Source organism: Oncorhynchus nerka, unplaced genomic scaffold, assembly GCF_034236695.1.
Source record: "Oncorhynchus nerka isolate Pitt River unplaced genomic scaffold, Oner_Uvic_2.0 unplaced_scaffold_1510, whole genome shotgun sequence".
NCBI lineage: Eukaryota > Metazoa > Chordata > Actinopteri > Salmoniformes > Salmonidae > Oncorhynchus > Oncorhynchus nerka.
In genome coordinates this window covers 36154-47305 of record NW_027039805.1, presented here as the reverse complement: position 1 = coordinate 47305, position 11152 = coordinate 36154, and the positions used below count along the sequence as shown (strand labels likewise).

The 11152-nt window shown below is 45.6% G+C and overlaps 1 protein-coding gene across 1 annotated transcript; it reads right to left on the bottom strand.

The window, feature by feature from the left end:
* Positions 1–7150: 7150 nt before the first annotated feature.
* On the bottom strand, positions 7151–10463 carry LOC135568532 (serine/threonine-protein kinase WNK2-like). The gene is made up of 5 exons (XM_065015327.1): positions 10353–10463; positions 10218–10273; positions 7414–10137; positions 7297–7333; positions 7151–7221 (listed from the first exon to the last, which is right to left on the bottom strand). The coding sequence occupies exons 1-3, from the start codon at positions 10379–10381 to the stop codon at positions 8126–8128; spliced, it is 2097 nt and encodes a 698-aa protein (XP_064871399.1). The 5' UTR covers positions 10382–10463; the 3' UTR covers positions 7151–7221; positions 7297–7333; positions 7414–8125.
* Between the last annotated feature and the right edge of the window lie 689 nt (positions 10464–11152).

Here is an 11152-nt window from a genome sequence, read left to right as displayed (position 1 = left end):
GAAGACAGGTACATTCTGAAAGATTTTTGATGATGTTAATGTGATAACACATTCTTTATTCATCTCTCAATTTAGGATAATATCATTTATTTTTTACTTTACTGAAATTGTATTATTTATGTTGTCTCATACCATGACAATACACTAACTTTCTCGGACATTCGGTGTCCGTTTTATAAAATAATCAAATATTGGTCATTTTTCCGCTGTGCCGGAAAATCCCACAAGAGGGCATAAGCAATCATATTGCAATTGTACAAAACATCACGAATCACCACGTGGCCTTATCTCCAAAACGGAAAATATTTTGAAGCCGAAACTTGGTGAGCGTAGGTTTGGCATAATGGGCAGTTGGCCCCGAACAAGATGGCGTCTAGGCCTCAACGGTTTTTGAGTTATGGCCATTTCTCTGGGATTAAAGGTCCAAAATGAAAATAGAGAAATAATTTTTCCGCTTCACGTCAAAGTCAAGGAGCCTCCGGTGTCAATGAAAAAAGAATCAGCCATTTATCTATCGTCATTTAAGAGAAATCGTACAATGACAAATTGGTGATGTTCAAAGATAAGCGTTTTTTTTAAACAGTTACAGATCCAGTTGCAAGGTGTTCATACGAATCTTTTTAAAGTGTGCTGCGGAGCTCTGCGAGATTTCTGTGATTTTCTATGATTTTCTGAAATAACATACACTCACTAAACCCTCCGTAAATAACTCAGTTCGTAACGTAAAGACTTAAAACTCAGGATTCTGTAAAGGTATACCACAATGAGAATATGTGTTTAGCTATAGCTTCCTGTGCCAACCGGAAGTGCCATAATTGGTGTCACAGGGGCTGTTTCGAAGGGTTAAAAAGGTCAGATCTTTTCAAAACTTCATATGTGTGATTAGGCAACCCCCATGAACTGTAAGTCAGTCATTTCTCTCAACAGATGTCAAAGAAAAGCTCTCACACATCATACATTGCCTGCACCTCTAAATTCAACCTGAAGCCTATGTGGGTTATGAATGCCTTATGAACCTGTCTTCAATGACAGTACATCAGACCAATATGAGGTCTACCTGTGTCAATTCTAAGCTTCCTGAAGCAACCGGAAGTGATTAAAATCACCCTAAAAGTGTTTTGAAACACATAACCTGTCATTATGAAAATCACTGTATTCAAACCTGTGTAGATCAGTCAATTCCTAACTTCAAAACTTAAAACTCATGATTCTGTAAGTGGCTATCTCAATTAAGACATGTGTTTACTTATAGCTTCCTGTGCCAACCGGAAGTGACTTTAATTGGGTCACACTGTCTGTTTTGAAGGGTTAAAAAATTCACATATTTTTAAAACTTCATACCACAATGAGAATATGTGTTTAGCTATAGCTTCCTGTGCCAACCGGAAGTGCCATAATTGGTGTCACAGGGGCTGTTTTGAAGGGTTAAAAAGGTCAGATCTTTTCAAAACTTCATATGTGTGACTAGGTAACCCTCCTGAACTGTAAATCAGTAATTTCTCCCAACAGATGTCAAAGAAAAGCTCTCACACACATACACAGCAAGGATGGAGTGAAAAAGTGTGGTGCTTAAAGACACAGAGAGCAGGCAATGGCATTACCATAATCTCTAGGCCGTGCAGAGTTCAACGAGATATCCCGCTTGACCGTAGCTCGCTCGGTCTGAGCGCAGCGACCATGAGAAAAGTAGGCCCAAAATGAAGCCTGTCCCACAACGTCATTTGCTTTTGGGTGACAGAGAGAGAACCGTTAGGGTGAGAAGCACAATCCGACCTCTTGTACGTTCCTAAGGTCCTCCCGATCCGTGCAAGCCTAACCTTGACCGTGTGGCATTAACCCTTAATAGTTAAAAGAAGGTGTTTACTTCAAAGAGTTTGCATTGACTTCTCTCCCCATAGGAATACATTGCCTGCACCCCTAAATTCAACCTGAAGCCTATATGGGTTATGAATGCCGTATGAACCTGTCTTTGGTAACAGTCCATCAGGCCAGTATGAGGTCTACCTGTGTTGATTCTAAGATTCCTGGACCAACCGGAAGTGGTTAAAATCACCCTAAAAGTGTTTTTCCATACCCTGCCTGCAGTTTGATAGACATAGTGCATTCAACCCTGTGTAAATCAGTCAGTTCTTAACGTAAAGACGTAAAACTCAGGATTCTGTACAAGCATACCCCAATGAGGATATGTGTTGACTTATAGCTTCCTGTGCCAACCGGAAGTGCCATAATTGGTGTCTCAGGGGCTGTTTCGAAGGGTTAAAAAAGTCAGATCTGTCCAAAACTTCATATGTGTGATTAGGCAACCCCCATGAACTGTAAATCAGTCATTTTTCCCATAAAATTTTAAAGGAAAACTAAATCACACACACACACACAACTTGTAAGGAGGGACGTATTGGGGTGCGTAGAGACTGACAGTGCCTGCAATAGATAGCTTTGTTCGAGCTAAAAAAGAACCGTCAGACCTAGAGTTCCGAAACTTTAGAAACCTGTTCTAGACCTCAGGTCGATAGTGCGTGGTGAGTTAGGTGGCTCTAGAACGTTCTCGGACCGAGAAACAGCCTCGTACATTTGCAATGACTTCAATTCATTTTGACCATTACGAAAATGGCGACATTTAGAAAAGTCTCAGAGACACAAGACTAGGTGCATTGAAACCGGCTCGGCCCATAGAGACGGACCCCAACGTTTCTGTCCGATAGCTCATTCAAGGACCCCATAGCAAGGCATGGAAAAAAGTGGATTTTCAGCACCAATTAGGGTTTTACTCGGGCACCGAAGGACCTATCGAGCCGAAACTCGGGATTCGGGGTCGCCTCACATAGGCCTTCACATAATGTCCGACCTGGACCCGCAGCTAGAACGTAACTATGTGTTTTACGTTTTTATTATGTTTTAAACTAAAGGCGCTGTGAATTACGGGCCTGCTCTGACATATGTGATAGTTGGCTTCTAAATGAGTTGGAAAAAGTGGGTTTGGTGTCAATTGGTATCAGTTTGGTGTCAAAATGACATCTAATTGACTGATGGATGGACTTGCTAGTTGACTTTTGTACATTTGCAATATGTTTAAACGGAGAGGGACCATCACCAAAATGGCATTCTGAAATCAACACAAAAAATGGCATCACCATAGTCTCCAGACTGTGCCGAGTTCAACGAGACGCCCCGCTTGACCGTAGCTCGCTCTGAGTGCAGTGACCTTGAAAAAAAGCAGAACCAAAATGAGGCCTGGCCCTCAATGTAATTTGCTTTTGGGTGACAGTGAGAGAACCGTTAGGGTGAGAAGCACAATTCGACATCAGGTACGTTCCTAAGGTCCTCCCGATCCGTGCAAGCCTAACCTTGACCGTGTGGCATTAACCCTTAATAGTTAAAAGAAGGTGTTTACTTCAAACAGTTTGCATTGACTTCTCTCCCCATAGGAATACATTGCCTGCACCTCTAAATTCAACCTGAAGCCTATGTGGGTTATGAATGCCTTATGAACCTGTCTTCTATGACGGTCCATCAGACCACTATGAGGTCTACCTGTGCCAATTCTAAGCTTCCTGAAGCAAACGGAAGTGGTTGAAATCACCTTATCAGTGTTGATCCATACACTGCCTGCAGTTTGATAGACATAGTGCATTCAACCCTGTGTAGATCAGTCAATTCTTAACTTAAAGACTTAAAACTCAGGATTCTGTAAGTGGCTATGTCAATCAAGACATGTGTTTACTTATAGCTTCCTGTGCCAACCGGAAGTGCCTTTAATTGGGTCACACTGTCTGTTTTGAAGGGTTAAAAAAGTCACATATTTTTAAAACTTTATATGTGTGACTAGGTAACCCTCCTGAACTGTAAATCAGTCATTTCTCCCAACAGATGTCAAAGAAAAGCTCTCACACACATACACAGCAAGGATGGAGTGAAAAAGTGTGGTGCTTAAAGACACAGAGAGCAGGCAATGGCATTACCATAACCTCTAGGCCGTGCCGAGTTCAACGAGATATCCCGCTTGACCGTAGCTCGCTCGGTCTGAGCGCAGCGACCATGAGAAAAGTAGGCCCAAAATGAAGCCTGCCCCACAACGTCATTTGCTTTTGGGTGACAGAGAGAGAACCGTTAGGGTGAGAAGCACAATCCGACCTCTTGTACGTTCCTAAGGTCCTCCCGATCCGTGCAAGCCTAACCTTGACCGTGTGGCATTAACCCTTAATAGTTCAAAGGTGTTTACTTCAAAGAGTTTGCATTGACTTCTCTCCCCATAGGAATACATTGCCTGCACCCCTAAATTCAACCTGAAGCCTATGTGGGTTATGAATGCCGTATGAACCTGTCTTTGGTAACAGTCCATCAGGCCAGTATGAGGTCTTCCTGTGTTGATTCTAAGATTCCTGGACCAACCGGAAGTGGTTAAAATCACCCTAAAAGTGTTTTTCCATACCCTGCCTGCAGTTTGATAGACATAGTGCATTCAACCCTGTGTAAATCAGTCAGTTCTTAACGTAAAGACGTAAAACTCAGGATTCTGTAAAAGCATACCCCAATGAGGATATGTGTTGACTTATAGCTTCCTGTGCCAACCGGAAGTGCCATAATTGGTGTCTCAGGGGCTGTTTCGAAGGGTTAAAAAAGTCAGATCTGTCCAAAGCTTCATATGCATGATTAGGCAACCCCCATGAACTGTAAATCAGTCATTTTTCCCATAAAATTTCAAAGGAAAACTAAATCACACAGACACACAAGTTGTAAGGAGGGACGTATTGGGGTGCGTAGAGACTGACAGTGCCTGCAATAGTTAGCTTTGTTCGAGCTAAAAAAGAACCGTCAGACCTAGAGTTCCAGAAACTTTAGAAACCTGTTCTAGACCTCAGGTCGATAGTGTGTGGTGAGTTAGGTGGCTCTAGAACATTCTCGGACCGAGAAACAGCCTCGTACATTTGCAATGACTTCAATTCATTTTGACCATTACGAAAATGGCGACATTTAGAAAAGTCTCAGAGACACAAGACTAGGTGCATTGCGACCGTCTCGGCCCATATAGACAGACCCCAACGTTTCTGTCCGATAGCTCATTCAAGGACCCCGTAGCAAGTCATGGAAAAAAAGTGGATTTTCAGCACCAATTAGGGTTTTGCTCGGACACCAAATGACCGATCGAGCCGAAACTTGGGATTCGGGGTCGCCTCAGCTAGGCCTACACGTAACATAAGAAATGGACCCGCAGCTAGAAGGTAACTACGTGTTTGTTTTTTTTATGGTTTGAACCGAAGGCGTTGTGAATTTTGGGCCAGCTCTGAAGTATGTGATAGTTGGCTACTAAACGAGTTGGAAAAAGTGGGTTTAGTGTCAGTTTGTATCAGTTTGGTGTCAGAACGATATCTAACTGACTGATGGACGGTGACTTGCTGGTGACTCTTGTCCATTTGCAATATGTTTAAACAGTGAGATACCATCACCAAAAGTGACATTCTGAAATCAACCCTAACGAGCCATGGAGATGAACCAGAATCACTGCCCAGCCATCCAGAGTTCATCGGGCCAGTCAATTTCACATTCCTGCAGGATTTTTATAGCATGACAAATTCGTGATGGTACCTGCCCATTGAACCATATTGCAAATGCACAGTGACTTTGCAAAAGTGAGAAAACATAAACAAATGGACATGAAATCAACCCAACGAGTGATGGAAAGGAACAACTATCACTGCCAGGCCATCCTGTGTTCATCAGGCCAGTCAATTTTGCATTTTTGAGCATGTCAAATTTCATATGGTAAATGCCCATTGAAACATATTGCAAATGCACGTGCACTTGCAATATGATTGTATAGTGAAAAAACATCACCAAATGGACATGAAATCAACACAACGAGTGATGGAAAGGAACAACTATCACTGCCCGGCCATCCTGTGTTCCCATAGCGGGCATTAATATCAGAATGACCGGTAAATGCATTTACAACCATATTTTTATTTTTGGGTTACCAGGTGCCTATTTTCAATCACCAGTTGCACAACAATGCGTATCCATCAGAATATTTTAAACAGTCCATAAAGCACTCAGGACGGCCCCCATAGATAGAGGGCCGTAGTAGGGTACTCCCATAGCGGGCATGGACAATAGGAGTCCTGGTAAATGCATTAACCACATTTTTATTTTTTGGGTTACCAGTTGCACAACAATGCACGTGCACTTGCAATATGATTAACAGTGAAAAAACATCACCAAATGGACATGATGAAATCAACAAAACGAGTGATGGAAAGGAACAACTATCACTGCCAGGCCATCCTGTATTCATCAACCCAGTCAATTTAGCATTTCTGCAGGATTTTTGAGCATGTCAAATTTCTTATGGCATTTGGCCCCCAAAAAAGTGACGTACTTCCTATGAAATCATATTGTAAATGGACAAAACATTACTTATGAGCATGTAAAAAAATATGATAATAAAATTGGACAAAGGTGTATTCATACAGTTCTTACACATGTCTAATTCACAAAGAAAAAAAATCGAAAGAATTTCAAAAAACGGTCCAGAAAGCACTTTAAGGCGTGATAAGTTTGACAAAAAAATCATTTTCAAAATTTTGCTTTCGGACGTTGACTTGGGTTACATTTCCAATATGAAAAACCACGGTGGAGCGGATTCGCCACCTGTTGAATTTTTAAAGTGTTACAACTGGCAATTGCCATATGGCATTTGCAATACACTTTGCATGAATCAACGCCGAATTGGGTGGTATTGGACAATGTGTATATGGTTTGTCCGATGCCAATGGCTTCCCATTCATTTTTGTCCAATACAGGGGGGTCTTCCCTTACATTTAATAAACGATGGAGGCCACTGTTCTTAGGGCCCTTCAATGCTGCAGACATTTTAGTACACTTCCCCAGATCTCTTAATCAGGGATTTGTCTGACAGTCTCACTGTATACAATGCATGCCTACATCTAAAGTATGAACATATGAGGAATGTCTGACAACTCACCCCATCACAAATGCTCTTATGTAGACCCAAGCTTTTATTTTGAATCAGTAGCAAAGGTAAAAGATGAGAAAATAAAAGAATTAACTGAACAGTAGTCACTTTTACTACAGACTGCACACCACCTGTTCTCAATTAGCAAGCAATGGACATGAAACATTTCAAAGAGACAAGGCATTTTTAAAGTCAAATTGTTTATTGATTCCATCACACTAGAGTAGCAAGAGCACCAGCAACTTCCTGGTCTAAAAGCAGAAAGAAATGCAAACAGTGTCAGCAACACAGAATGTTAAGTAACCAATGTCAAAAACAATACTCACCATTAGAGCTTCTAGAGGATGAATCCATTATATTTCCCTGTTGATAGATATATGGTTGGTACAAAGGCCTTCAAATTCAGAAAGCAAAGTTCAGAGCAGGTTAAAGTGAACCATTACCTTGCAGAATCCTTCACTAGTGTTGGATATATGCTTGGTGCACCAATGCTAACATAACCGTCCTTGGGAGCATTTCCACTGTCAACAGGCATTGCCTCCCTAGGAGTGTAGCTGATTTGGGAGACTCCAGTTCTGCCATTCTTGTAGTGCGATTTGAAACTGTAGGAAGAGATTGGGATGACACCCGACTGTTCAACAACTCTGGCCTGAGAATTACCAGAGGCACCATCTTCAGTGCTTTCGTAGTGCTTCTGCTGAGAATTTGGGGCCAGTTGCTGCTGGGAAATTTGGGCTGCATGCCAAAATTGATGAGGAATGGGGTTGGGTTGCTGCTGGGCCATTTGAGCTGGATACCTCACTTGCTGGGGCTCGACGGCCAGTTCCTTCTGCTGCTGGGGCTCGACGGCCAGTTCCTTCTGCTGCTGGGGCTCGACGGCCAGTTCCTGCTGCTGCTGCTGCTCGACGGCCAGTTCCTGCTGCTGCTCGACGGCCAGTTCCTGCGGAGGCTGCTGGACAATGGCGGCCAGATGATTCTCCTGTTGGAGCATTTTAGCTCGATACCACATTTGCTGGGGCATGGCGGTCAGTTCCTTCTGCTGAGGTTCAGGGGCCGGTTGCTTCTGCTGCTGAGGTTCAGTGGATGTTCGATTCTTCGACATTTGAGCTGGATGCCACACCTGCTGAGGTTGCTGGGCTATGGTGGTTGGTTCCTTCAGCAGTAGGGCATAGGGGCTAGTTGCTTCTGCTGGGGAAACTGAGCAGGATGCCACCCCAGCTGGGGCACGGCGGTCGGTTGCTTCTGCTGCAGGGGAATTAGAGCAGGATGCCACACTTGCTGGGGCACGGCGGTCAGTTGCTTCTGCTGCAGGGGAATTAGAGCAGGATGCCACACTTGCTGGGGCACGGCGGTCGGTTGCTTCTGCTGCAGGGGCATTTGATCAGGATGCCACACTTGCTGGGGCACGGCGGTCGGTTGCTTCTGCTGCAGGGGCATTGGAGTAGGATGCCACACTTGCTGGGGCACGGCGGTCGGTTGCTTCTGCAGTGTGTGAAATGGATTCCACACTTGCTGGGGCACGGCGGTCGGTTGCTTCTGCTGCAGGGGCATTTGAGCAGGATGCCACACTTGCTGGGGCACGGCGGTCGGTTGCTTCGGCTGCAGGGGCATTAGAGCAGGATGCCACACTTGCTGGGGGACGGCGGTCGGTTGCTTCTGCTGCAGGGGCATTTGAGCAGGATGCCACACTTGCTGGGGCACGGCGGTCGGTTGCTTCTGCTGCAGGGGCATTTGAGTAGGATGCCACACTTGCTGGGGCACGGCGGTCGGTTGCTTCTGCAGTGTGTGAAATGGATTCCACACTTGCTGGGGCACGGCGGTCGGTTGCTTCTGCTGCAGGGGCATTTGAGCAGGATGCCACACTTGCTGGGGCACGGCGGTCAGTTGCTTCGGCTGCAGGGGCATTAGAGCAGGATGCCACACTTGCTGGGGGACGGCGGTCGGTTGCTTCTGCTGCAGGGGCATTTGAGTAGGATGCCACACTTGCTGGGGCATGGCAGTCGGTTGCTTCTGCAGTGTGTGAAATGGATTCCACACTTGCTGGGGCACTGGATTCCACACTTGCTGGGGCACGGCGGTCGGTTGCTTCTGCTGCAGGGGCATTAGAGCAGGATGCCACACTTGCTGGGGCACGGCGGTCGGTTGCTTCTGCTGCAGGGGCATGGCGGTCGGTTGCTTCTGCTGCAGGGGCATTTGAGCAGGATTCCACACTTGCTGGGGCACGGCGGTCGGTTGCTTCTGGGGCATTTGAGCTGGATGCCACACTTGCTGGGGCACGGCAGTCGGTTGCTTCTGCAGTGTGTGAAATGGATTCCACACTTGCTGGGGCATGGCAGTCGGTTGCTTCTGGTGCATTTGAGCTGGATGCCACACTTGCTGGGGCACGGCGGTCGGTTGCTTCTGCTGCACGGGCATTAGAGCAGGATGCCACACTTGCTGGGGCACGGCGGTCGGTTGCTTCTGGGGCATTTGAGCTGGATGCCACACTTGCTGGGGCACGGCGGTCGGTTGCTTCTGCTGCAGGGGAATTAGAGAAGGATGCCACACTTGCTGGGGCACGGCAGTCGGTTGCTTCTGCAGTGTGTGAAATGGATTCCACACTTGCTGGGGCATGGCAGTCGGTTGCTTCTGGTGCATTTGAGCTGGATGCCACACTTGCTGGGGCACGGCGGTCGGTTGCTTTTGCAGCATTTTATTAGGATGCCATACTTGCTGGGGCACGGCGTTCCGTTGCTTCTGGGGCATTTGATTAGGATGCCACACTTGCTGGGGCACGGCGGTCGGTTCCTTCTGCTGCAGGGGCATTTGAGCTGGATGCCACACTTGCTGGGGCACGGCGGTCGGTTCCTTCTGCTGCAGGGGAATTTGAGCTGGATGCCACACTTGCTGGGGCACGGCGGTCGGTGGTTGCGTCAGCATGTGAGCTTGATGCCACACTTGCTGGGGCACGGCGGGCGGTTGCTTCTGCTGCAGCATGTTAGCTTGATGCCACACTTGCCGAGGTTGCTGGGACATGGGGGCCAGTTCCTTCCGCAGGATGGCGGCCGGATGTTTCTGTTGCGCTTGCAGTTGAGATGTCTGAGACTTATAATTGCCATATCCTAGAGACGGAAGTGATCCTGCATAGAGCCATGCTGCATTAGAATCCAGTGCAGGAGACCAATCACCTAGGTAAAAAATATAAACTGTAAAATGCCAGCCTTTGAAGGTTATGGAACTGCGTAGCTGTTATTTGAAATGAACTCACCTTCTGATGTAGAACACGTTATCCCTCCAATTAGCAGGCAACAAAGCCAAGAAACTCTTCAGGAAAAAGAATGTATGTTATAAACATAGCTACCTGTAACATCTGAAGGACAAGGGAAACAAACTAAATCAATACCTGAAAGCGATTCCAATCATCACAGCCATTTTGCCCTCAAAACCTCACCAGTATTCAGAACTAATGGTAGGCATACGTCCTACCAGAATATCCCTTTTACTATATTTGCCAGATGTTTGGTTGCTCCTTTTAAAGGAATCCCAGACCCTTCTAATGTTGTTGGCTAATTAAGGACAGCTGTCAGCCACTGAACTACATTCAATTTCTATTTCCAAATTGACCCCTAAATCCTACACCTTGATCTAAACACAAGGATTTAATAGGGATAAGCAATATGGCCACAATTGCATCCAGCCTATCAGAAGGCAAGGTGAAGCAATTAACATATTGCTTTACCCTATCTGATCATTTCAAATGCCCATAAGTGACTAAGTGGTAGGTGTAGGAGCTAGGGGTTGATTTGGAATGCAGAAATTTACTCAGGTCTGGTTGATTCTCTAATTGAGATCCTGACAGGTTTGACAGCCCTTACTCTAAAGCACGCGTCAAACTCATTACACGGAGGGCCGAGTGTTTGCGGATTTTCACTCCTTCCTTGTACTTGATGGCTGAATTAAGTCCACTAATTACTCCCCTCACCTACAGTAGTTGTCTTGGTCTTAAATGAAAGGAAAAAACAAAAACCTACAGACACTAGGCCCTCCATGGAATGAGTTTGACACCCCTGCTCTAAAATAGGAAACACATTTTGTCTTGGCAATTCATTGATCGGTTTAAATTATTGCTTGTACAAAATTCACTTGGCTCATTTGAGATTAGAGGCTGAATGAGCAGTTAGGCACCATTATTTTACACATGCC